The sequence below is a fragment of the Dermatophagoides pteronyssinus genome, unplaced genomic scaffold (assembly GCF_027571235.1).
Source record: "Dermatophagoides pteronyssinus isolate colony J.1.1.1.1 unplaced genomic scaffold, Derpt_VIB-CSIC_2022.12 sq0005, whole genome shotgun sequence".
NCBI lineage: Eukaryota > Metazoa > Arthropoda > Arachnida > Sarcoptiformes > Pyroglyphidae > Dermatophagoides > Dermatophagoides pteronyssinus.
In genome coordinates this window covers 1,142,997-1,170,870 of record NW_027461529.1, presented here as the reverse complement: position 1 = coordinate 1,170,870, position 27,874 = coordinate 1,142,997, and the positions used below count along the sequence as shown (strand labels likewise).

General features: G+C 26.0%; 4 protein-coding genes across 5 annotated transcripts; 1 reads left to right on the top strand and 3 right to left on the bottom strand.

Annotated features, from left to right (window-relative positions):
- Positions 1-981: 981 nt before the first annotated feature.
- On the bottom strand, positions 982-10,001 carry LOC113789808 (ubiquitin-like protein 3). The gene is made up of 8 exons (XM_027339394.2): positions 9,864-10,001; positions 3,385-3,587; positions 3,231-3,295; positions 3,096-3,151; positions 2,931-3,017; positions 2,737-2,814; positions 2,583-2,672; positions 982-2,514 (listed from the first exon to the last, which is right to left on the bottom strand). The coding sequence occupies exons 2-7, from the start codon at positions 3,409-3,411 to the stop codon at positions 2,602-2,604; spliced, it is 384 nt and encodes a 127-aa protein (XP_027195195.1). The 5' UTR covers positions 3,412-3,587; positions 9,864-10,001; the 3' UTR covers positions 982-2,514; positions 2,583-2,601.
- A 175-nt stretch (positions 10,002-10,176) lies between these two features.
- On the top strand, positions 10,177-12,191 carry LOC113789552 (dual specificity protein phosphatase 12-like). 2 transcript variants are annotated; one of them, XM_075819842.1, is made up of 3 exons: positions 10,287-10,444; positions 10,641-10,804; positions 10,927-12,187. In XM_075819842.1, the coding sequence occupies exon 3, from the start codon at positions 10,935-10,937 to the stop codon at positions 12,006-12,008; it is 1,074 nt and encodes a 357-aa protein (XP_075675957.1). In that variant the 5' UTR covers positions 10,287-10,444; positions 10,641-10,804; positions 10,927-10,934; the 3' UTR covers positions 12,009-12,187. The 2 variants fall into 2 exon arrangements, with proteins under 2 accessions (XP_075675956.1, XP_075675957.1); XM_075819841.1 differs by lacking the exons at positions 10,287-10,444; positions 10,641-10,804 and adding an exon at positions 10,177-10,247 and having other exon boundaries at positions 10,927-12,191.
- Positions 12,192-12,225: 34 nt separating this feature from the next.
- Positions 12,226-20,094, bottom strand: Cerk (Ceramide kinase). The gene is made up of 7 exons (XM_027339408.2): positions 19,873-20,094; positions 17,442-18,544; positions 13,977-14,426; positions 13,228-13,909; positions 13,100-13,164; positions 12,838-13,034; positions 12,226-12,765 (listed from the first exon to the last, which is right to left on the bottom strand). Exons 2-7 carry the CDS (start codon positions 18,406-18,408, stop codon positions 12,376-12,378), a joined length of 2,751 nt encoding a protein of 916 aa, XP_027195209.2. The 5' UTR covers positions 18,409-18,544; positions 19,873-20,094; the 3' UTR covers positions 12,226-12,375.
- A 1,711-nt stretch (positions 20,095-21,805) lies between these two features.
- On the bottom strand, positions 21,806-25,929 carry LOC113789798 (uncharacterized). Its single transcript, XM_027339380.2, has 5 exons — positions 25,743-25,929; positions 24,747-25,649; positions 23,841-24,640; positions 22,323-23,776; positions 21,806-22,259 (listed from the first exon to the last, which is right to left on the bottom strand). Exons 1-5 carry the CDS (start codon positions 25,837-25,839, stop codon positions 21,854-21,856), a joined length of 3,660 nt encoding a protein of 1,219 aa, XP_027195181.2. The 5' UTR covers positions 25,840-25,929; the 3' UTR covers positions 21,806-21,853.
- Between the last annotated feature and the right edge of the window lie 1,945 nt (positions 25,930-27,874).

The window sequence follows — 27,874 nt, the reverse complement described above, 5'->3', positions numbered from 1 at the left end:
AAATTAAATTTTTTATAAAAAAGAAATCAAATGATCATCATCATGAATGGAGAAAAGACAAAACTTGTTTCCCTTAACAAAAGATTGATTCCATGAAAATTGATTCACTCTGATAATCAACAATCAAATTAATTATTGAATTCAGAAAAAAATAATTTGTTACACTTCAATAAATGATTTAATTAGAACAATGGCTTTTGTTTTGTTCATTCAAATTCATTGTTGTCGAATGAACTTAAAAATAATCAACAACAAATTAAATAGCCGAAACAAAAGTTTCATGACCCTAAATAGGCTATATTTATATTTTTATATTTTTTAAAAAAAGATTGCATAACACACACACACACACATCTTAAGTTATGATTGAATCATTGTTCATAACTTGATTTTTTCATTTATTTATTAAAATCTTTTATTTTTATTATTATTATTATTATCATTAATATATAATTATCATCCTGTTAAAATATTTATTTATTTATTTATATATAGTAATTATGACCTTATTTTTTTTGAAATTTCTTTATCTGTTTATGTGAATCGAGTGTTCAATAACCGTATGAATTTATATAATGATAATAAAAAGTGTGAAAGCAAAGAAAAAAAATTAACAATAAAAACGTGAAGAAAAACAAATAGAGAATAGAGAATTTTTGTTTGTTTGTTTGTTTGTTTATTTGAAAATATTTGAAAACAAGAAAAATTTAATTAATATTTGTATCAAAGTTCTTTTGAATTCATGAATTTTTAGATCTTTGTTGTTGTTGTTGAAGGTAAAATTCTACAATTATATGCATTCCATAATTTTTTTCCATAATGAATATTGAATATTGGCAATTTATTCTTTTCTGCATTTAGGCATTGGCTATACATATTTTTTGTGATAATAGTTTCAATCGTGTATCTGTTTTTGAGATAGAATTTGTATACGAAAAAAGAATCTCAATGAAAATGAAATCATTAAAAAGATATAACAAATTTTTCGAGTCTATTATTTATTTATTTTTTGACTTCTTTTCGTATTATGATTATTGTGTGCCTTTTTTTTCAGTTTTGTTTGTTTGTTTGTTTCAGGCATGGTATTTAATAGAAGAAAATTTTGAGAATATTAACATAAAGTTGTTTCTATAATAATAGAACAAAAAACCTTTTCATCATTCAAATATAATTAACACAGGAAAAAAAAGTCGATAAAAATTATGCCCAATAAAAAGAAAAAGAAAAAACAATAATTATACGTAAGTAAACGATCCAATCAATAATTGTATTGGTAAAATGGATAAAATTATTGAATTATTTTTTATAACAAATATTGTTTAAATACATGTTAATTGTTTTTTTTTTATTTTTGTCATTTTTCATTCAGTCTATGTTCATTGAATATTTCAGCTATTTTTTGTTTCGATTGTATGTATGGTTAGAGTTGAGTAAATATATAAACTGTAAAATCTTTATTGTTTTTTCTCTTCTTTTCTTTTTTTTGAAAAATAAACAGAAAAATTCGAAATTAGAATCAACAATTAACAATAAGTGGTTTGATTACATTGAAAATGGATTAATTTGAAATTACAATCAATTATCCATTATAATGTTCATATTACAAATGAATGTGTATATGTGTAAGTGTATTATGAGAATTTAAAATTTCCTTTTTTTTACTTGTTTTGACTGGATTTTTTCTCGAGTTTTTTTTTGTGTGTGTGCTTTCTTAAACAAAAATCATTGAATATTTCGGCAATCATAAGGATGATGATGATGATGAATTATTGACATTAGGATATTAATCATCATCAACGAGACTTAATGTTGTTAGTAGCCATAAAATTATATATTTGAAAAAAATCGTAATAAAAAAAAGGAAATAAAATTTCCACCGGTAACGAATTGTTTCAGAAAAAAAATTTGCGCGTGAGAAACATTGAAGATGATGATGATGATGATGATTTAGATTGGCCAATATATATCAATAGTAGTAATAATAACAATAACGAAGTTGGAAAAAGAAAGAAATGTTGTTGTTTTTTTTTGTCTACCGGAATACACAATTGAATTCATTGTGAAGATGTATTTTATCACCAATTAATAGGGTGTATATATGTATGATGATGTGATGTTGCATCACAATGGATGGACATGAAGATTTGAGTTAAATCCAATCCAAATTGCAATAAAAATGTAATACATCAATTTTAGTTTTCATCGTAATTTTTCTTTTTTTTTATACAATAATGATAACGATTGATGATGAGGAAATTAAATCAAGAAAAAAACAAAACAAAGAAAAAAACATGCAAATAAAATGTTGCGGCTGATTTGAGATGATGATGATGATGATGATATAATGATGAATTTACGATGAAAAAAATTGATACTCGTTCTTTGAACAAGATAGAAAAAAAATTGGATGAAAATCGATGTGAAATGAAGAAAAAGATTATTTCGAGATGATGATGATGTTCATTTCATTCTGTAGATCGTTGTTCGTTTCCGTTTTATCAATTCTTAACACATCTATATTTCCATACAAATAATACATACAATAATCTTAATTTTTTTAAAAAATAATCCATTTAGTTTACTTGAGTAATAGAGGCAACGTTAGAGTATTGAACATGATCCTAAACAACTACAACATCCACTGCTTCTATCTTTGCTTTTCGGACAAATATCTACATTTGACAATGAAAATTGAAAAAATTTAATTAATTGATTTGCAATTTTGAAAAAAATAACCTTGTGAATTGACTTTAGGCAGATGTTCTCTGGGCACTAGATGCATAACTGTCGTTTTGCCTAATGGTAATTGTAAAACTGTGACCAAAGTTTGCAAAATTTTTGATAATATCATAATCGAAATATGAATTTGGAAAAAAAAGATGAAAATGAAAACAAATTAAACATTATTGCTAATAAAACAAAATACTCACTTCCTAATGTTACATTTCCATGCAGAAATCTGCCTTGAAAAATTAATCTTAATATTTCCGGTTTTGGTACAGCTTGATCGGCCCAATCTAAAGTAAAATTTGAATATTAAAAAATAATAATTAAAAACAATGAAAATAACTATTTAAAGAGAAAAATATAAATACCGCTAGGCCAATGATTGAAAACATATTGAGCTATATCTGCAGCCGAATCACTTGGTCTATATGATGTTAATTAAAAATGATGGTGAAAAGAAAATTATAAAAAAAAGATTTAACGATAACGAAAATATAACTTACGAGAATATAAAATCTTTTGCTTTACCACTTTCACCATATGCTGGCATTATTAAACGTAAATTAATCTAGAATTAGTGAAAGATAAAAAAAACAAAAAGGATTAATTAAGAACTTTTTTCTTAATTATAAAAGAAACCTTGAATTGATCATTTACCTTATCCGACGGTATTGTGTCGGCCATTTTTGTTTTTCTTAGCCTTGTTTACGCCAATTTCTAAGGCCAAATTTTCAATGTGAAGAATATTCAGGGGAATTTTCCCGAATATGATTAATGAAAAGATTCTTGAAGAAATCGAAATTGATTGTTGATGCAAATTCTTAATCCAGTTATTTTTCCAATTTTAAAACTAATGACTGCTATACACAAAAAAAAAGACAAACAAAAGGAAAATATTATGAATTTTGTGGAAAAAAAACAAAATATACGATGATCAAGATGAAGATGAAGATGATGTTGATTGGAGAAAAAAAGGGCAGACAGGTAATCTGAAGTTTCAACAAAAAGAAAAATTGTCATCAAATACACAAAGAGGAAATAACTTTTCAAAGAAATGTAGAAAAAGAGGAAATTTTCTCATTTTGTCAAACTTGTTATGAATTCGAAGAAAAATATACAGTATAGATTTTCTTTTTTCCTTCCAATTTGAATTTCACATTTTTATTTAACATGAAAAACATAAAGCACTGAACTAACTCACACACATTATTCTACAAGTATAATCCAATACATTCCGGTACATTTAGATAGATCAACAAGAGAAGAAAAAAACGATAGAGAGAGAGAGAGAGAGAAAGAAACAAAAAAAAATATTGAAACAATGGCACCAATTTTTTGTTGGTTTGTTTGATCTGAAACAGAAATACTCTAACAACAACAACAAATACAACAGTTCATCCAATTGTTTGTATGTTCGGTCAAACGGAAACACTACTTAAATAACATAGAGAAAAATACAGAAGAAATAACTACAACAACAACAACAGCAAGAAATTAATTTATCTTCAAAGTTTTGTAGTTTTAGGTTTCTATCTAACTGGTACATTATTAATTTGTTTATTTGTTCATATTGTATGAAATGACATACATAAATAGGTAACGCGTGTGTCCGGTTATTTAAATATTGTTATCCGTTATTTCTCTCTCTCTATACAAACAAACAATCAAACAAAAACAATTTCTACCTGCAATAACACAAATATAATTGTTGATGTTTGTTTCAATTACCATTGAAATTGTTGTTATTGTTTAAATTAGAACAATGTCATATTGACAAAAACAACAGAAGATATTTCATTGAATAATAGATAAAACAATAAGACATTCATTCAAACGGGCATCTCATATAGAGTCATTCCAAAACAAACAAAATCTACCATTAATAATTTCGGTTAAAAAATAATTATTTCTCTTTCAGCAATCAAAGAATCCGAAACAATTAACAAATGAATGAATGAGAAAAAAATGACTAATTAATTACAAAGAAAACAATTGTGAAAAAAAACAAAATTGCTAACCGGATTAATTAAAAGAATTGAGGACTGTTTTTTTTCCTTTGACAATCAATTATGGATGTAAAAACACTGTGGACAAACATGAAAACATAAAATAAAATGAATAAATAGATTCAACTTGTATGTTTCAGGAATTCACACCTTGATAAGAATGAAATTATATGAATTTTATACAGAAAAAAAAGCGATTGAATAGCACATAGTAACTATTGTAAATAATTACTAGAAAAACAAAACAAAAAAATATTTATAATTATTTATGATTTGGGTCTAGGACACTAATAGAAACGATATACAAACGTTATACATGCACATTGCACTTGGTTTCATCGGAGGAAACAAAAAAAAAAAAAGAGCAAGAGAGACAGACAAAATAGAGAAAGTGAACAACAACAACAACAGAGCAAATGAAAAACCGATTTTTATATTCTTTTTTTTCTTCTTTCTTGAAGATGATGATGATGATGGCAATGACCAATAATGTCAAAGATATTTTATAAAAAAAAGAAAAGAGAATAAAATTTGTCTGCTATAGATATCATTGAAATAATGAATACAAAAAACATGAACAAAAATGACCATCATCGTTGTTTTTTTTCCTTTTCAATTCATGATCAAATTGATAATTATAATTTTTTATTTTGTATAATAAGAGAAAAAACTTGAAAAATCATTATACATCCTTGTTTTTTTTCATCATTTCACATATTGTTTCATTGTTACGAAAACATTTTGTTTTCATTTGAATGAATCAAATGTTCAAACGCTAATGATTATGATTAACAACAACAACAAAAAAACAATGATGGGTTAATTAAGTAATAAATTATATATATTTTTTTTGAATAGAAATTTTAAATACGATGAAATTTAACATTGCAATTTCTTGAATAATTATCTGTTGGGAATATGAAATGTTTCTGTTTTTTTTTTGCCAATAATTATTCTCGATAACAACAACAAGAAAATACAACGAAAACTTTGCCGATCGAATGGAATTTTTTTTCTTGAACTGAATTTGGTAAACAAAACAAAAAAAAATATTGTTGCCATGCCGAAAAAAAACTAAACAAGACGATGAAGGTAAAGATGAAATAAAGAATCGGGTCAAACATATATAGAACATAACATAGATAAGTAAACATAAAATCGATAAAACCTTGTTGATCAATAAGAAGGGAAAAAAACAAAGTAAGATTATTAACGAAAACTAAATAATTTGTAAATTGAATCGTTAGTTTATTTATTTGTTTTTGGTGTTTAATGTTGTGAAATTCACAATGATCATAATGGAAACGAATGGCAATATTTCAAAAACAAAAAATAAAATAAAAAATAAACCAATAATTAATATCATTGTAAATATTATTTTTTGTTCATTTCATCAAATGATAAAAATAATTCAGATCAACAACAATGATGAGGTTGTAATTTTTTTTTGTAGCTGTTGTTCTATTTCTAAAATATTCAAAAATTTAAATGAGAATCGACAACAACAAGAGCGATTATTTAGATCAATGAATTGACAAACTAATAGATTAGAATAAAACCTGTTGTATAAAATGTGAAATATTTAAAAAAATGATTATTCATCATGTCGTCAATGATTAATAAGAATTTTGTTTTGTTTTGTTTTGTTTCGTTTCTATTCATTTCATAAATTATTTTTAACGCACGTTAATGGATAATGAAAGAAATAAACAACAACAACACCACAGATAAACACATTTATTGTTGATTTGACGGGAAGTTTTAACGATGAACGGCAGAAATACAAGAAATAAAATGATTGAAAAAAAAGGGAAATCAAAATATCAACAACAAAAAAAATGACGGTCTAGATTTTTGTTTTCGTTTTGCATTTTGTTTTCATTCATTCACACTCAAAATGACATTTTCAAATTAAATTAATTTCATTTAGGGAAGAAGATTTTTTCAAAAAAAAAAAAAGAATTTTCAATCAAAATTCTTTTCGCATTGAAAAAACTTCGAACTTGTCATTCAATAAACAAAAGTAAATTAAACAGTAAAAAATCCATAAACAAAAACCAAAATTCAAACAAAATTGTCAACACCGATCAAAATTTATAAGGAAACCCACACATATCGAAAAAAAACCCATAACTATACTATTTTAGTTGAATCGATTAGATTTTTGTTTTTGATTCTTAAGATTAATATGAAAAAAAAATTTTTTCTTTTTGGATAATAATATTATAAAAGAGAATGAAAAATTTTCATACATTCGTTACTAATTTAAGATTATCATCATCATATATTTTTCACTATTTATGATATTCATCATCAACAACAACAACAACAAAATGAAAAAAAAAATCCTAAAAGAAATCAAATTATAAAACATGGTAAATATTGACATTTAAGAAGAAGAAAAAAATTATTTTTCTTTTGGATAAATAGAATATCATTCGGATGTTGTTGTTGAAATGATTTTATTATTTTGGTTGGCTGATTGATTATAAATTTTATATATCTCGAACATTCTAGACATTACACAATCATCATCATAAATACATACAATAAATACATTTATTGAAACGTGATTATTAAAGAAAGAAAGGATAATAAAAATAAATAAATAAAATTTCTTATAATTTAATTTTCTCTATTTTCATTGATTGATTGATGATATTAGAAATATCTATATCATCATCATCATTATTATCATCATATAGATTCACAAATACACACGATTGATTGATTGATTAATTGATTATTGGATGTAATCATTTTGTTTATTCATTTTTTTCTCTCACTCTGCGTGTGTGTGTGTTACAATCTTTGCAATCAATGATGCTACTGATGTCGATGATGATAATAATAGCTAGGAAACAAAAATCTATCCACAAAAAAAAAACGAATGCAATGAACATGAAATTTGAAAAAATAATCCAAATCGGACCCCTTTTTTTCTTGATTCAATTTTTTTTTCTTCGAGCACGAAAGAAATTGGAAAAAAATATTTACATCCGTAGTATATGGCAATTCGATAAACAGCCCACATTATCATTATCATCATCATTATCGATACATTTAACATCCGGAAAATTAATGATAATGGTTTAACATAAAAAAAAGGAAATAAAATTTATTAAAAAGGAAATCATTTTATTTTAATGTTTATTTAGAAATATAAGAAATAATACCAGTTTAAAGAAAAATTATTGATAAAATGGTTGATTAAATCACAAGTCAAAAATGAATTTCACAGATTATAAGAAAAATATAACACACACTGATGTGACACTGAATTTGAATTATTTTCAACAACAAAAACAAACAAACAAATACCAAGAAGAATATGATGGAAAAAAAACATTTGAAATTGACTTTTATCAAAAACAAAAACAAATTCTTTGATTCTATTTACTAACAAGATTTCGTTTTTTTTTGCTGTTGTTTTGTTTTTGCCTGTTTGTTTTTCGAAAAAAAAATTTTAGTGAAATGTGCTTTAGTTGAAAGTTTTGATAAAAGATTTTATTTTTGTCAAAAAAATACGAATAATTTTCTTTTATCCAGTTCGATATATCACACAAACAAACAATGTATAATAAATAATTGAAAATTTTCAGATCGTTTTGTTTATCATTCAAACAAAAAGTTTTACTTATAGAATTCGTTCATTTATTCTATTTGGTAAAAGATTATTATTATTATTATTGGGTATATTTTTGCTGGATAGATGGATAATGCGCATAGAAACAAGAAGAAGAATAAAATGAAAGAAAAGCAAGAATTTTATTCTTCTTCTTCTTCTTCATCAACATTTTAGTTTCTTTATCTACTAAATTCACAATTGTCGTAGTAGTTGATGATTATTCTATTGAAAATTATATTATTTGTTATACTTGAATACTGGTAGTAGTATTTAGTGATTCAAAATATATATCATTCAAAATTGCCTTGAATGATTTATACAACGTCGAAAAGAATATATTTGGCCTAGAATTTTTTTTTTTGGTTTTGTTTATGATTCTTTCAATTATTATGATAGAAAAAAAACAAGAAAAATCAGGCGCCAGCGCAATGATTGTGTAATCTCAAAATGAAAAAAAAAAATTTACTTTATGTGGGTGATTGTTTTTTTTTCGTTTTTTTCACTGGTTTTTCGAATGACGTCTAACATCATCATTGAAAAGCTAGGTCGATGATTTAATGATAACGGTTAGCTTTGTATATTTATTACATAAAAAAAACAAGGACTAAACTAACCTATACGATAGATTTTGGACTCAATTTTTTTAGGGAATGGGTGTGTGCATGTAGGGTGGGGATGATGGTATTAATTTTTATATATCTGATTTCGTGGTCATCTTAGTTGTTGTTGTAATTCACTTGTCAGTCGATTGGTTGGCGTCTTGCATACAGATGGGATGTGAATGTTATTAACAACAACAACGAAATTCTTTAGCCACAAATTCACTATAGGCGTCAAGGCGAGAGAGAGAGAGAAAAAAAAAATGCCAACCAGGTTTGACTTTATTAACACACAAATATATACAAAATGAAACGAACAGTGGCAAGAACAAAAAGAAAAAGAAAAGATAACTGTATACATACGGAATATAAGAGAATTTCAAAAGTATACAGCATCAAAATAGAATTATATGCACAAAATTTTAGATTTCATATTTACAACTAGCACATATAAATTCTGTTACCGAATCATTTGATGAAAAATGATATTTGTAAATTCGAAAAAAATATAATGAAATAATTTCATTAATTGTTGATGTTAATATGAAATTCTTTTAACAACAAAAAAAAACTAAAATTTTCATTACAAGATGAGCATGTGAAGATGATTATTTTATTATTTAGAAAATAAAATAATCATTAATCAAAAAAATCGATTAATTAAAAAATCGATATTCTATGATCTAATCACATTTATACAATAATTAAAATGCTGATCGAATTTGATTTTCATTTCATTTATTGTTGAAATTGGCAGAAATTCTTATTTTTTCTTAAAAACAAAATTTTCGATTTTCGATTGCTTGGGACAGACAAACAAACAAACAAAAAATTATGTAAACAAATTTTTTTTTTTAATGTAAAATTTTAAAATATTCTTATATACAAACAAGATATACATACGAGATTACATAATTCATAATTTTTGAACAAAAAAAAAAAACAACAACAACAAATGATGAGTCAAAAACCAAACGAAATGATATACACACAATGGAACAACAATATACATTGCAAATGTATAAAGTGGACTACACAATTTCCAGTTTATTTTTTTTATTTTTTCCTAAATAAATATCCATTATTGAAAGAAGAAGAGAAGATTTGTGTATTCGAACATCGTATACTACTACCAATCTTTCATTGATCATAACCACTACCTTGTTTTTTTTGTATCCTATAGTTAGGATATTTGCATTCTTTTTTTTTGTTGTTGTTGGAATTGTGTGGATCTATTCATCGATATGGTGATGATAAAATCCAAAAAAAAAAACAAACATATTGCAGGCATGTTTTTGGTGTTTTTTATTTCTTCACCAAATTTTTCTGTTCATTCTTTATATTTTATTATGATGTCATGATGATGATGATGATGATTGTATCCTGTTATTATTGAAATTTCCTATATTTTTTTTTCTGAAAAAATATTATCAATTTCATTCAATTCATCATTATTATTATTATTATCATCATCATTCTCTTTCGTATGACATTTGATTTATTTTCATTGACATTCATTTATTTAAAAAGAAGGGAGAAAAATAAAAATGTAAAGTTAAAAAAAACGAGCTAAATAAGAAATCAGAATTAATTAATCTCTTTTAGAAGCAAAATGTAGTAGTTTAAGTTTTTTGTTTTGTTTGTTGTTTTCTTTTTTCTTCATTAATTCAAAATACTTAGTTATTCAATATCTACGTTTGTAGATAGATTTGAATGGTAAAAAATGTAAATGTCAACAACGTCAAAATCAAGGTTTTTTTTTGCATTGGTTGGATGCCTTGATGCTAATAACGATTGTTGTGTGAATGATGTTTTCGGTGATTTAATAAGTGTGTTATAAGTTTGTAAGTTTTTTTTCTTAATGTAAATGCTCGATTATTTTGACTAAAATTTTTTTTTTCATCGACATAATCGCCTGATTTTTTTTTGATAAATTTAATCATTTTGTTTGTTTTTCTTTTAATAGGTGACAATATGACAAAAATTAAATATGATTATGCTGAAATGTCCGAAATAATACCCGGATTATATCTAAGTTCAATTGATTCGGCTCTTGATTCACAAACATTAACATCATATTCAATTAAAACAATTGTATCGGTACTATCAAATCTACCGAAATTCAATCGAATTGATTCGATCGATTATTATTATATCGAATTAGATGATGACGAACAACAGGATTTACTTGTACATCTGGATCAAACATTTCAAATTATTGAACAATCATTGAAAAATAATCGCAATGTTCTTGTACATTGTGCATTGGGAGTTTCACGTAGTTCAGCTACCGTAATGGCCTATCTGATGTGTAGCCAAAAATCTTCATCATTTAATGATGCATATCGTTTAGTGAAATCAAAACGTACTATAATTGGGCCAAATTTTGGTTTCCGTCGACAATTAGCTTTATATGAAAAACTTGATTGTGATTTATCTATGACAAATATCTGGATGAGACGTTACATTTTTAATCGTTTGGTTCATTCATACTCGGACTCATATTATGATCATCAACAACCAATTCATTGTCAATCACGTAAAGTAAAAAATTTTTCTCATTATTTAAAAATGTTTCAAGGATATTTTGAACAACAACAACAACAAAGCCAATCGATTGTTTGTCAACCAAATTTTGTCTATTACAAATGTAAATCATGTCGATCAATTTTATTCAATCAAAATGATCTTATTGATCATGATAATAATGGTGAATATAGTAATAATGATACTCATAAAAAAATTACAAATCATCATCATCATCATCATGGATCAAATAAATCAATTGATGGCACAATATACATTATGATTGTCAAATGGATTGCCGATGATTTGTTAAAATATTTTGATTCGTTAAAAAAATCAGGTAAAATTGATTGTCCCAAATGCCAAACTAAATTAGGTCGTTTTGAATGGAATCGACCATATAATTATCGCCGTTATACATATACAGTACAATATGATGATTGTCAATGGATGAATGAAGTGATTGTACCATTAGTATTATCTATTACACAATCAAAAATTGATACATACATTGTTCAATGATGACTTAATTTGTTAAAAAATTATCCTCTTTTTTTTGTTTTTATAAAACGATTTTGTTTGATGAAATTTTAAATTAAATCATTTGAAAAAAAAAGATTTTTCATCCGAAATTCGCTTTAAAACCACAAGATGACGCGCAAATCTAAAGCTTTTTCTAAATCAATTTGATTATTTTTTTGGGAACCGCGACGAATTTATCGATTATAATTGATTATAATTGAAACAAAATAAATAATTTTATTAATATTTTGGAATAAATAAATTGAAATTATATTTGTATTTGTGTGTACAAAAATTTGTTCATTTGCCGATTGATCGAATTTGTTTTGTTTTGTTTTTTGTTTCCATGGCAAAAAACCATAAAGTATTACTGTCGAATATTACCATTGGCCAATAATCGGCCAACATCGAATCCCGGTGCATATAGTTCAATCAATTGACAATGAATCTTTACATGTATAGCAGGATCATTAACAATTTCTCCATCACAATTCCATACGCTTGAACTTAATACACAACGTTTTTTATTATTCGATTGTTTTTGTCGTTGAATTTTGGATGATTTTTTTGTAACACGATTAACATCCATATCATTATTAATATTGGATTCATTACCATATTCATCTTCGAATGTATCGAAAAAATCACAATCAACAGATTTTTCAAACATATATCCTTTTCGTTTATGTGTTGGTTCAACAATTGGATTAAATTCAAATTCTCGAACACGATATGAATCTATGAAATTAAATTCAAACTATAAATAAAAAAACAAAAATAATTAGTTATAATTAGATTTTCATTATTAAAAAAACTTATTAATACTTACAGGACTTTTAGTATGAAAGGCTACACTGAACAAATATTTTAGATATTGAAATCTTGAACATTTAGATACAAGTATCAAATCGGCACATCCATTTCCAACGTGTGCCATTGGTGACATACCATATTTGCTCATATGACAACGACCTGATACTATAGCCGAATTGATTGCTAAAAATCGTCCACGTATCGATATACAAGCTAATTTGTAATATGAGAAAGTTTTATTCATTCATCTGAAATTTTATTCAAATAAATATACATACCGGGTGAATCATCAGCACTTAACGTTGCTCTAGATTTAATTCCAGCTTGTTGACATGTTGAACAGCTAAATTTAACAACAAAATAACGTAATCAATGAAATTCATCATTATTAATATTATACACTTACTTAATACCACATGGATTATAATCTTTTGGTGAACCATCATTCGGTTCTAAACAGATTTTTATTTCACCACTATAAAGACGATGTTTAAAGAATTTTTTCACGCCAGCCCAATCATAACGTTTTGGTCCCATCCAACGGATTCGTTCAGATTCTTGAATAGTATCACCAAAAAATCCATATCCCATAAATGAAGCCGTATAACGAATTAATTGTTCTTCATCACGATTATGAACAGCACCAACATCAATACTGATTGTACGACCCAAAACAATTGATATAATTGAATGAATAGGATCTTTGTGGCCACATGTTGCATAAACAACGGCATCAGTCGAACCAGCTGGTATAATTCCCAATTTAAGTGTAGGTTTTTTTAACATTGCATCAATATTCTCATAATTGATCTGATTTTCTATTTGTGTACGAATAAGAACACCATTTAATACTTCGCCAAACATACCATCACCACCGATACAGATAATACCATCATATTCATTCAAATCAGTTATTTCATTTAATAAAATATCTTTAGCCTGATCAGCATGTTCAGTTATTATAACATTTGAATTGATACGTGATATATCCAAAATTGGTTTAACTTTATTATCAAATATTTCTATTCCTTTTTTATTTCCACCAAATGGATTGATAAACAATAATAAACGTTTTGGTCGATCAAATGCTTTAATTATTAGATTAAGATAAAAATTCTTATTAATAAACTCATTATGAAAATATTTATCACTTACTTTCTAATGTTGAACGAATTGAATAGGCAATTTCTGTCAATAATCTTGTTTCATGATGAACAGCGATATCATCATCATCATCATTATCATTTGTATTTGATGATAATGGACGATGTTGATCATCATCATGCGAACTAAGTGTCAATAGCTCTAAACGGAATCCACCATTTTTATTGCGTGACGGTAAATCATAAACAGCATAATATACACGTACCATAAATGGAGGCTGTTTTTTAGAAGGATTTATCATTGAATGATGATTTCCTGTTACCATTGATGATGGCAATATTCCTGTCGATGTTGATGATGATTGTTTTTGTAATTTAAGTTCATTTTCAATACAACTACATAATTGTATTGATGATTGACGATGGCTATTTCGACGATAACGTATAGGACATGAACATATCCAAACGGCCATCATATCGGACAATTTTATGGTCACACGTTCTTTGATCAAAAACAAAACAAAAAAATATTGAAGCGAAAGAAAAAGGATGCAATTTTAATATTTTAATTTGAAAATTGAATCATTGAATAATAATTAGAATTATCCATGAAATTTTTTTCCATCAAATAAAAATCTGTCCAAAGTTGTTGTCCCTGAATTTTTTTATTTCTCATCAAAATAAAATTCAAAAAAAAAGACAATCCTTCCAAAGAAAGAATTTTTTCACAATTTTAAACTCGACATTGATTTCCTTTGTACATGCAGAAAAACGCACACAAACTTTTATTCATTGTTCCTCTGTTACAAATTATGAATAATCAATTGAATTATCTATAAATTATTGTTATGTAATCGGAAATAAAAAGTTATGTGATATTCAAATGAAATATATAACAAGAGAAAGAAAAATTATATTATACAATTAATTCACATTGAATTTTTTACAAAGGATAAAATTATCTTCAATTATCATTTGATAATTTGAATGAAGAATAAATAGAGAAAAGACAATAGTAAATAGTAAATAAGATATTCGAAATCGGCAAGAGGAATCTTTTTTTGTTCTGTCTACAATCAATTATAACCTCTTTTCATGCTATTAGATGGATCATCATCATTCATTCATTCATTACGTAACATCAAAATGGTCAAAATAACAATGTTTTGTTTTCAAATACATTCAATTTACCTTGAATTTTTTTTATCACTACTACTATTAATAATATTAATTATTATTTTCCTATGGAACGTAAATCAAAAAAACAACATCAAATTACAAGCTCAAACTCACGGTCAAACAAATCTTTAGATGGAACATGGACAAATAATAATTATTTTTATTTCAAAAAAAACTTTCAATGAATTTTGTTGTTCCTGAAACATCAACAGTTAGTTAGCATCATCTCAATGGCATCAATGTATTAATATTTGTTAACTGAATTTTTTTTCTTCATTTATTGATTTTATGTTTCTCATTTTTGTTTGTTTGTTTTTTTTTCGTTCAATGTTTTAAAGAAAACAGATTTTTATGTTTCGACAAAAAAAATAACTCAATGATAGAAAAAACGTAATTGGCCTTTCTTTCATTACAATTTAAAATTATAATCACCATTATTATTATATAATCACATATAACATCCATTAAATATATATTTTAGCACGATTCGTAGACTCAAATAAAATTCGCTTTAAGCTTTTTTTTTTGGGGCTTTTTTTTCAATAACATTCTCTCAAGGAATTTTTTCTTTCTTTTTTGTTGATCCAAAGCATTCTTTACAATTTTGTTGTTTTTTGTTGAATTTCATTAAGTTTTTTGCGATTCAAAAGGACAAGATTCTTTGTTTGTTTTTTTGTTGTTGCTTTTCTGATCTGATAAACTATTTGAATGATTCATTCTAGATGATAGACTAGATTTCGAAATGAATATAAATACATATGTTTAGCGATTTTATTAATTAATCGAACCAAATTGTATCGAGTTTTTAAATACGAACACGTGTGTTTATCGTGTCATTTTTAAAAAAGATTTTTCTTTGCTTCTTCAACAAAAATCCAATTCATAGTGCTATATAAATTGTCAACATATAAATAAATAAATCTAGAGCGAGGACAGCCATTTTCATTTTCATAATATATCATCAAAAACGAATAATAAATAATGTATTTGTCGAAAGAAATACTAAAAAAATTGAAAAATTGAAAAAAATGAATCTGATTAAAAGTTGATCTTTGGATTGAAACAAACAGACAGACAGACAGACATAAAAATATCCAAAAAACAAATAAACTTGTTAAATTGAAATCAAATGGATTTGAAAAATTATTTTTTTTATCCAAATCATCATCTTTTATTCATTCATTCATTTTTGACAGTCATCATTCCTTGAACTTTAATTTAATCAGTTAGAGAAACATATTTTTTCTGATCAACGAACTTTATAGAATAGAATAGTAAAATTCTTCCGCGATAACTGAACCATTGTATGACAGTATGTGAGATAGGCAAAAAAAATTGGAACATCATCATCAAACGATATAATGAACAACAATTTTGAAGAAGAAAAAATTCAAAATTTGAAAAAAAAAGAAATTTGATAATTTTCGGTCAATTCATTCTTCCTATTTTTTTTCATTAAAATTGAAAAACAGAACCAAACAACTCATTCTCATAATACAAATAGACCATTGACATTTTTTTTTGTTGAAAAACACAATTGATTTATGAATTTTTTGTTTTTCGTTTTCTTTTGTTCTCTAACCAACCAACTAATTTCAATTGAATAAATGAATGAATAGATCGATAGACTATCGATCGTATGACAATTCAAATGATAGATATACATCAAGGTCAAATACTTAAAAAAAATATCTAAGAATGATATTTTAGGTGTGTGTTTGTTTGTTTATTTATTTGAATTGATTGAATATCTGTCAATCACACACTAACAAACAATAAGTAGAAGAAAAAAAAAATGTCAGATGCTGGTGAATGTCGAGGCCATCATCATGAAATATTAGTTTATTTTTTTTTCATTTTGATACATTCATTATTATATAATAAGTATATATAGTTAGTTAATTTATTTATTTAGTATGGCAATGAATATATATTGTTTTTTTTTGTTCATTTTGAATCCAATTTTAGGTGCACAATTTATAATTTGACATAAACATGGTTGATTTACTTTTTTTTTATTTTTGTCATCGATCGTGAAACAAGTAGAAAACAACAACAAAGAAACATTTTTTTTTTCGTTTGTACTTTTGTTTTCTATGTATCTTATCGATTATGTCACAAGATCTTTTTTTTTTTTTTGGATAAAAAAGTCATCATAAATTAAAAATTTCTTTTCTCTATAGTTTGTTGTTGTTATTGTTCATCTAACCGAATCAAATATTATTGTTTCATAATAATTAATTATAAACTTCATAACCATTTTGATGATTTTGATAAATTAAATTCAAATTATTTCACAAACAAACAAATAAATTCAATTGATTTTTTTTAAACATACCATTATTATTGCCTAATGTTGTCGATGTTTGGTTATCCAATTTTTTCGACATTAGTTCAGGTTCAAAAGCCAAATATTCTCGATTATACATGACTAAACAACGTTTATTGTTAACATAAAGGCTAACAAAACAATTATCTGTTTTTGGTTGTGAAAATGGAGTCTTTGATGATGATGATAATGCTCCAATATGGATAGGATTTTTCAAACGATTCTGTTTGATATTGGATTGATTATTTTTCAATTGCTCAATATCATCGTCCGGTTCGAAGGCTGAATTATTTTTTGACGATGATATTGTTAAACCAATCGATGCTGATTTGGGAGATGATGATGATGATAGCTTTTCTTTTCTCATAACTGATTTATTATTATGGTTATCATGAAGGATTTTTTCAATAATTTTATCGCCAATGATTTCATCAGGCGATTGTTTTGGTTTTTCTTGTGGAACCGTAAACTTGGTTTGATATTGTTTATTCAAATTATTATTATTATTATTATTATTATTCATTGTTTGATTTTCAATATCATCACGGTCACTATCATCTTGACGATTGGAAAAATCTTCACAAGTAGATGATGATGAATCCGATGACGACGATGATAATGGTGATGATGATGAATAATTTGATGTAGATGATGCATAAGTGGTTGACATTGATGATGATAATAATTGTCGTTTATTGTTAAGATCATCATCAATATTCGATTGTTTTACATGCAAATGATGATGATGAATGTTTGGATGTCTTATCGATGATGGTTCAACATCAATTGTTTTAATCATCATCATTGATGATCGATGTTTCATTTGATTATTGTCATCATAATCATTATTTTCCATATCCGATATCATCACTTTAGAATTTGATGATGTTTTCGATGATGGTGAAGATGATGTTACTTTATTCACCGTATATGAATCGCTTGTTTTACGAAAACCATAAAGAATTGATGAAGACATGATTGACAATTAATTTTAATTTATGTTTTTCTTTTCATGAGGAATAATGATTTAAACAATATATAATAATGTTATTACAAGAAAATTTTGCTTGAGGAAAAAATTCTTATTATTTGCCAATAATCATGTTCATTTCCTTTTACAATAAATATAAAGAAAATAAAGAAAAAAATTTAAAACATGTGAAAATTCAATTCAATTTTTTAAAAACGTATAATTAAATTGATAAAACTACAAAAGGGGTTAAGAAATATTTATAAATAAATAATGATGATTAGAGATGGATGAGATATTCTGAAAATACTTAATGAACATCATCTAGAATGAAGAAAGGAATTTGTTTGAACATTGTCGATGGTTTATATCATCTGTTAATAATTGATTAAATAGCTTTTTCTTTTTTTTTTGGCCACTCTTCAAATCGATTAATGACAATACGATTCTGTATTCGGTTAAGATGAAAGTGCAAAAAAAACAACGAAAAAACAATTTCAATAGAGCACACAAACATGCAATAACATATAATGATTGATGAAGCTTTATTCAATTTCTATAATCTTAAGTCATTCAAATAAATTTCAAATTTTCCATATGATTCAAATGAATTTTGTTTGAAAAGCACAGACAACATATTATTCAGATATTATCTTGATGGTTTTTTTTCCTTCTAATAAAAGAAAATCTATCGATAAATCAATATTTATGTTTTTTCAAATAATCACAAAAAAATCTTGGTTTTTTTACAGTTATTTTTTGCACATTACATCTTAATTACAATCGAATTAAACATTTACGCATCATTACATTCACATACACACACACACACCTAAACCCGTTTTTTTCACATCATCATTTATCGATGCAATAATTAAATTTGATGAATGGAGCTTGCATTTTAAATTTCATTGAATCATTGGATACCTTGAAATGAATTTTTATTTTGTTTTGGGGAAAAAAAAATTTAAAATTTAAAATAATACCTATGATTTAGTGGCTATTTTTAATGTAGGTGCACAGTTCAAGGCAAATAGTTTTATTACTATTTCTTAAATAATAATGATGATGATGATCATAGATTACTTAAGCTGGTTGTTTATCAAATTTAAATTTATCGATTTTTTTCAATTTGAACACGTTTCGGTGTATAACAATGACAAGTTGTTGAATAAGTTTTTTTATTTTTGTCACACAATTGTTAATTTGCACAATTGTTTGTGATAATTTGAACAAGAAACGAAGGAATTTTTTTTATTGATTTATTATTGTTTTCAATCGTTTTAAAATGAATCAAGTGAGGGAGAGCGGGAGAGAGAGAGAAAGGAGAATTCAAGTAGCTAGTAATAAATTGATTGATTGCTAATCATTAATCATCAAAAAATCAATAATTATTTTTTTCCTGTTTTTGTCAGTTTATATTCATCATCATATTTACATTACAAAAAAAGTTAAAAATCATATACATACCGGAAATTGATTGATTGCCGATAGAATTTCAGAATTTATTATTGAAATTCTGTTCATTTAATAAGATTTTTTTTTAAAATCAATTTCATTCATTTGTCAAGAATTAAATTCAATTAACAATTGGATAAAAATCTCATTGAAAAAAGCAAATGATCATAACGAGAAAAAAATGAAACAAAACGACAAATTGCAATAACCAAAAATTCAATCGAAATAATGTCAAATTATGAAAACTGACAATTTATAATCTAAAAAATTTTCATAATCAACCAACAAAATTTATTTTGTTTTTCCGTTTCAGATTTTCATTATTGTCATTTATTGTTTTTTTTCAGGCACACATTGTTTTAAAATGACATTTTAAATAGCAAGAACAGAACAAACATACAAAAATTATAAAATTAATTTCGATTTCATTTGAATGTATTCATATTAAATAGAAAACGAGAACAACCGACGACACAATCATTATATATATTGATGATGAACAAACATGATGATGTCAAATGAATACATGATTTTTTTTCGTCTTCGTATTTCATCGTAAAAATACCACATAAACACCACACAAACACACACAAATAATTTGTTCATTCAATATTCTCTTGCCTCGTTGAAATACATTGGCATTCAAACACACACACACACAATTGATCTATACATCTCTTTCAATAGTGAAGAGATCGTTTAGGATCCTTGAATAATTTACGCACACAAATACTAACAAAGTCAAAAAAAAAATTACAAAAGAGAATTTAGTGTTCCACTACTAATAACACATAGAGTGGGGGTGTTTATGGTTGGGGCAAAAATTTTTTATAACTATGGTTTTATATGAATAAAATAAAAACAAAAAACAACAACAAAAATACAATAGTTTTTTTCTTTTTGTTTTGGCTCAATTATTTTTGTTTTGTTTGGACCGGTTGTTCCAACGAACCGCTACATTTTTTTTTGTTGTTGAAAAATACATAGTATGTATCATTACTATGTTTCGCTATGTGTGTGGGTGGAAGAATGGGTTTTCTGTGTATTGGAATATGAAACGAATTTCAAATGATGATAAAAATTTTCTGCGTTTTTTGTTATAAATGACAATTATAGAATCATTTTGACAGCCATACATTTTTTTTGTCATGCTCCATTTTATTATACAATAATGTGATGATGATCAAGCGCAATGCTGTTGCTTTTTGCGTTATGTTTTTCATTTTTTTCTGACATTTTTTCATTGAATCGAATGAATTTTTCTTGTTTTTTTTTGTTGTTATTTCCTTTTATTTTTCAATCAAATTACCTACGCAAAAAAATCGAATAATATCCGGTACAATTAATTTTGATTGGTTGTTGTCCACGGATTTATGATTAGCGTTTTTTTTTCATTCGAATTTTGGTAATGGCGTCAGCTCATGACGTAACATTTTCACACTGTTTTTTATTTGAAATTTCAATGGGATATTGTCAAAGATATTATTGGTCAAACAATTCGTTGCTATCCAATTAGTTATATTAAAACTTTGAATTAGAAATATGTCAAATATTGTAAAAGGAAAAAAAGAATTTTCAATCAAATTGATTAATTGGTGTTATTTTCTAGATTCTGTACGATTTTTCTTTATGTTTTCGAAAAACATTGGATTAGTGTTCAATTTTATGTATTTCGAAATTTAGCCATGTGTCCAAAAAAAAATGATATTTAGGTCATTATTTTGGGTTTTTTTAAACCACAAAAAAAAACGATAATATTTTTTGTAGGATTTTATTGCAAATTTTTTTTGCCATCATTACGAATCTTAACAATCAGATGTCGCTGTGTACGGTATTTTTTTTTTATTTAATAAGTAACTGATAATGAAAATAATTAACGACAAGAATAATAACAATGATGATGATGATGAATTTTTATTTAATTATTTATTATTAATGATAAAAGATGAACAAATTTAAAAATATTGAAAAAAAAGATGATATTCATCATGAATTAAAATGAATATTCCGATACAATAATATAAATTAGAGCTTTACTCATACCACTAAATTTATCATCAGGATAAAGACTTATTGTTAATTCCAAATCAACATCTTGTGGTCCTTGTAATGGTTCAATCAATGCAACAATAATTTGATCAGAACGTGGCCTTCGTAAAATAAAATCTTCACGTCTAGCTGGTCGTACACCATTACGAGATGGTCGTGCCGAATTTAGAGTTAAACTATATTTAACACCCGGTATGGCAAACACTTTACCGCCCAATGAAACCAGATCAAAATATTCCAATGATTTAGGTATTCGTATATTCGATATTATCGATAGATAATTGAATGAATAGGAAATAGGTTTCGATAGATCACGAAATCCCATAACACCATCTTGATGACGTAAACATCTTTAATGCAATAAAATGTTATAACGAAAATTAAATTATTCATATTCATCAAAAAAAACTTACTTTTTATTTTTCATTTCAAAAAAATATCCATCAGGACAGGTAATTGTTATGCAACGATAACTGCCACGAATATTCAAACAAAATTCATTATCATTACAAACTTCATCTTGTTGTTCACATTCATCAATATCACGACAAATACTACCTTCTCTCAATGATTCATAACCGGGTGGACAAATACAACGAAATGAACCGGGCACATTAACACATTTATAATAACATAATGATGATTGTTCCTCTATGTCTATAATATCATTAAAATCATCATTATCATTCATATGATCATCATATTCATCAACATGATTTAATGATGTTTTAAACATTTTGCATTCATCTTCATCAATACAACTAAAGCCATCATTATCAAGTTTATATCCCGAAATACATGAACATTTATATGATCCAATATAATTTTGGCAAAGATGATGACATTTATTCAATGTTCGATTTTGACATTCATCAACATCGATACATTTGATATTATTATAATTCATATTATTATGTTCATCATCCATGTTAGTTATTATCAATGATGATGGTGATATAATTGATTTATCATCTGAAACTTGACGATAACCTTCACGACATTCACAGTGATACGATCCAATTGTATTTATACAACGTTGTGTTTCAGGATATTCACATAATAGTTCATCACCTTGTTCACATTCATCAATGTCTTGACATGTACCATCACGTGTTGAAACAAAGCCATTCTGACATTCACAAGAATAACTACCAAGACGATTTTTACAAATTCTATTTGATGGACATGAATATGATCGTTCGGCACATTCATCAATATCTTCACAGGAATGACCATTTAAACTCATACGATAACCTGAATTACATTTACGGCTACAACGATAACTACCTATAGTATTGGTACATTTTTCATCTATTTTACAAGGGGAATATTCAAGACATTCATTCATGTCTTGGCAACGTTTTTCGGTTTCATTGTAGAAAAAACCTTGTCCACAAACCACAGCTTTACATTCACCTTTGATCATACGTTCACCGAATTTGCATCTATCTAGCTGTTGTATGTTTGGCTTTGTAACGTGTTGATCAACATTTGAATTTTGAATTTTCTTGTCACTACTAAAAAGTTTATTCAGATCGACTTCAACGTTGTTGGCCATTTGATCAGGAATTTTTGGTTTTGTAAATCTAGAGATTGATCGCAAATTTTCACTAGTAGAATCAGATGTTTCCTTTTCTTTTTCATTCATTACACATTTATTTTGATTCGGATCGAATATTTGTCTATCAAGACATTGTTGATGTTTACGGAAATTGTTTCTCCTTGTTGATGTTTGTTGTTGATGAATACATTCGAATGAGCCAATCGTATTGACACAGCGCATTGTCGATGGACAATGACTTAATTTTTGTTCACATTCATCAATATCATCACATTTATTTGTTTGTTGATTCTTAATGAATCCAGCCTAATTGATTTTAAAAAATATTCAATAAAATTTTAATGAAAAATTTCATTAAAAAAATTTATACCTTGCAATGGCAATCATAACTTCCGAGTGTATTATGACAGAATGCATTACTTGGACATGGACCAAGTGTTCGTCGACATTCATCAATATCATCGCAAATATTCAATATTGGATTTCGTGAATATCCTTCCATACAAACAACAGGCATATTTGCTAATGAATAATTATTGATTTTTTTTCGTTCATTTTGATTCAAATAATTTGTATCATTGTTAAATTCATAATAATTAACATTAGAATCAGTTCCATTATCATTGTCATCAAAATCTGCAATAATATTTGATGTTTGTTTAACAATATTAGGCCTACATTTATATGATCCGGGAAGATTCACACAGATATTCCAAGAAAGATCACAATTATGTTGTCCAATACGACATTCATCAATATCTTCGCAAGAAGCACTGAATCGTATGTAATGATAACCTTTAGGACATAGTGACGCTGGTGAATATTCTTCAGTTTTATTTTTTATTAATAATTCTGAAATGGGCGCCAAAAATACTGATGATGTATTATGTGTCGAAATCATACGTAAAGTTATATTTGGTTTTTCTTCACAACTAAATGAACCAATATTATTTTCACAATTTTCATTTAGATAATCACAATTATTTATTCCTTCACGACATTCATCAATATCACGACAGCCAGTATCAAAATCAGTACTTGCACCTAAACGTCGAAATCCTTTTGGACATTCAAGTCCTACTTGGATACATTTCCATGATCCAGGTATGTTCATACAAACCTGATAACGATGATTACAATCATGTGTTCCTTGTGCACATTCATCAATATCTATGTAAAATGGATTATCGTAATAAAATTGATAAAAATTTATGGAAAATTTCTCTCTTTATTACTCTCCCTTAAGTTTTTAAAATTTGAAATAAATCATACAAACCTTTACATTGATTATAACTATAGTTGAAATAGAAACCATATGAACATTCATCATGATTACCAATTATATCGGGCTGTACAAGACCATCAGTCATTTTTGGTAAACATTGATAACCACCTTCAGTATTTGAACACATTTCATATGCAATATTACAGCCATGTGTTGATTCTTGACATTCATCATTATCAATACAACTTTTTTGATCATCATCCAGATGATATCCTTCCCAACATGAACATTTTATATGATTATTACTACCATCATTTGATTCATGACAGCGATGAGCACATGGTGCTGGACGAAGATGACACCAACGTATACTGGAATTAATTGCTTTTACCGTTTCTTGACAACAGGTTTCTGATGCTGCATTATTATAGGTTTTTTGTTTAGATGTTTGATTGGAAAAATTTCTGGTTAGATTGCCAATATTATTCATATCAACATTATTATCATTCATGTTTGAACACCATTCTTCAATATTTATATGAATCATTTTATGTACAACTTGTGTGGGATTCCATTCGGAAATACGTTGTATAGCTGAAGCAAAACCAAGCACACAACCAACACAACAGAATGCTTCATCTGAATGATTTTTATCAATCATATGACATTGATAAAGTGATTGTAATAATGACCAAAATTCATCGGTATAAATCTTTATTGTTTGACCATCATTTTGTTGATGGACGATGCCTTTCAGATAATCCTGTATAAAACGATTTTTTATAAAATTTAAACCAATTTGATGACAAAAATTTTGTTCTGTTGATTCTAAACAACAATATGTTGTTTGAAGTAGACAATGTATTCGATCCACACCAACATTATTAATATTCGGTATCATATGACATTCATTACGGCCACTGAATATTTGTCCCGTTTTACAACATTCATCACCTAACAGAATTTTATTTAAAACATATATTCAAAATACACATCAAAATTAAGTTGATTATTAATCAATAATAAATCAAATCAAATACTAAATACCAGCTTCTACAACAATGAATATTAAATATAATCCGATTATTAAACAAATAATTGGCAAAATATCTATCCGTTTTAACGACATCATTTGAAAAAACATTTGTGAAAATTTATTTGTTCATTTATTGATGTTACAAAAAAATAAAGAAACTTGAAAAAATTTGTCGAAAATCAACAAAAATAATAAATTCAATCCAATTATGATTTAGTTTCGAGCTTTTATATTAGAAATTGTTGCCCTCCTCCCTTTTCATATAATAATCAAACTATCCACAAAACAAACAAACAAACAAACATACACACCATAAAGTATATGGGGAAAAAAATATCAACAAAGCTATCAACTAATCACATCATGATCCATCCGACAACTCTGATTCTTAAATCTATATTATTTTGTTATTCGGCAATTCAAATCAAATAAAATCATTTTATTCTTAAACCATTGATTAGTTAAAGTATTACTATTAGTTGTAATAGTAGTAGCAGTATAGTTTATGATATTCATTCTTAATTCAAAAAAAAAATGAAGACAAAAAATGTTAATATCTTTTCGGTCATTTCTTTTATGATTGATTAAATTATTAAATATTTCATCAATTACATGAGATGAATAGTAAATTTTCTTCAATCAACCGGATACTATTTGAATTATTGAATCCATTTTTTTTCTTCTTCTTCTTTTGTTGTTGATTTTGTTCGAGGTCATTTTAATTAATTTTTGTTTTCCAAATAATTTTTGATCAACAAACAAACCAAAATAAACCAAAAGAAAAACTATAGTGTTAGATATTTGAAAAAAATGATCTTGAAAACAATTAACTTTTCGAAAGATGTTATGTTTTTTTTTTTGTTTGGCTAAATGTTTATTTATCGTGATCATGCTTGTTCAAATCGTCGTTGTTGTTGTTGTTGTTGTTGGTCTTTCCGTTAGTTATTATTATTTTTTTCTTAATAATTTGATTTGATTTCCGAGGCAGGAAATAATGTTTTTTTTGTTTTGTTGGTTATTACAAATAAATTTTCACTATGAATTACCTGAACAAAACATTGCGGGTAGAAAAAAAATATATCAAAAATGAAAGAGATAGAAAAAAATACATTTTTCAATTGTAATAAAAGTGGTAAAGAATAATGTGAAAGAATAAATATGGAATAAAATTTGACACGCAATCCGAAAAACAATGAAGAAGAAAATAACTAATAATTCGAATGAAAATAAACAAAATAAAAACAATCTGAAATGAAACCTTAAAAAAGAACTAAGATTTGACAGTTGGTACAATTTATGTGATTTACTGTGTACACACACACACACATATATAGAAAAAAATATAGAAACAAACTCTAAATGATATGGCTTTCGGAAAAAAAGAAAAAATTCTTCCTTTTTTTCTATTCTTTCACATTTCTCTAAGGGTCTTTCTTTCTTTATATTAATTTTACAAACGTAGCAATTCCGTTAATGTGTTATATTCATTCACACATGTTCAACTAAGAAAAAAAAGGTATATTCTAACCAAATCGAACGGAAAAGAAAAAATGTTAACCAGAAATATAAATGAAATGAAATGAAAGAAAGAAAAAGCTAGTGAATCAATTTGGCATCACATGTGAACTTGACAGACTCAAACTCATATTTTATACGAGAGAGAGAGAAAGAGACAAACACATTGATACATTCTTATTCACTTTTCTAAATGTATATTCTATGACTAAACATTTTTATTTATTTATTTTTTCTACTTAATCAGAAAGTGTTTACACACACGCACACACACACCCATCCAAGTACAAATATAAATTGTCAAGAATAATATTTAATTACATTTTGTGAAAAACAAAAAAAAAACTTTCCAGGAATTTCATTCAACATCATTTTTTTGTTTGGTTTTTAGGAGGATAAAAAGGAGGGGGAAGCGTGTAAGAGTTAGTTGAAAAAAATAGAGCTATTGATTCATCAGATTGATTGATTATTGTAAAATATATTATTCAATCATAATATTCACATTTTTTCTTTTTTTTCTGGCATTCATCGAAATATTTTTGACATCATAATATATACAAACACACGCACATTGAGAGAGAGAGAGAAAAAAAAGAAGAAATAAAAATCAAAAAGTTAAACCGAAAAA

Excerpts from the sequence above, each read along its gene's own strand:
- LOC113789808 (XM_027339394.2), bottom strand. The coding sequence starts at position 3,411 with ATGGCCGACACAATACCGTCGGATAAG. Across the intron at positions 3,296-3,384 it reads ACACAATACCGTCGGATAAG|ATTAATTTACGTTTAATAAT; the intron begins GTAAATGATCAA and ends CACTAATTCTAG. Across the intron at positions 3,018-3,095 it reads TTTCAATCATTGGCCTAGCG|ATTGGGCCGATCAAGCTGTA; the intron begins GTATTTATATTT and ends ATTTTACTTTAG.
- LOC113789552 (XM_075819841.1), top strand. The coding sequence starts at position 10,205 with ATGGTGATGATAAAATCCAAAAAAAAAAACAAACATATTGCAG. Across the intron at positions 10,248-10,926 it reads AAAAAACAAACATATTGCAG|GTGACAATATGACAAAAATT; the intron begins GCATGTTTTTGG and ends TTCTTTTAATAG.
- Cerk (XM_027339408.2), bottom strand. The coding sequence starts at position 18,408 with ATGTCTTCATCAATTCTTTATGGTTTTCGTAAAACAAGCGATTCATAT. Across the intron at positions 14,427-17,441 it reads AACATTAGGCAATAATAATG|AACGTGTGACCATAAAATTG; the intron begins GTATGTTTAAAA and ends TTTTGATCAAAG. Across the intron at positions 13,910-13,976 it reads AATTCGTTCAACATTAGAAA|CATTTGATCGACCAAAACGT; the intron begins GTAAGTGATAAA and ends TAATAATTAAAG.
- LOC113789798 (XM_027339380.2), bottom strand. The coding sequence starts at position 25,839 with ATGTTTTTTCAAATGATGTCGTTAAAACGGATAGATATTTTGCCAATT. Across the intron at positions 24,641-24,746 it reads TAGTTATAATCAATGTAAAG|ATATTGATGAATGTGCACAA; the intron begins GTTTGTATGATT and ends CATTTTACATAG. Across the intron at positions 23,777-23,840 it reads GTTATGATTGCCATTGCAAG|GCTGGATTCATTAAGAATCA; the intron begins GTATAAATTTTT and ends AAAATCAATTAG.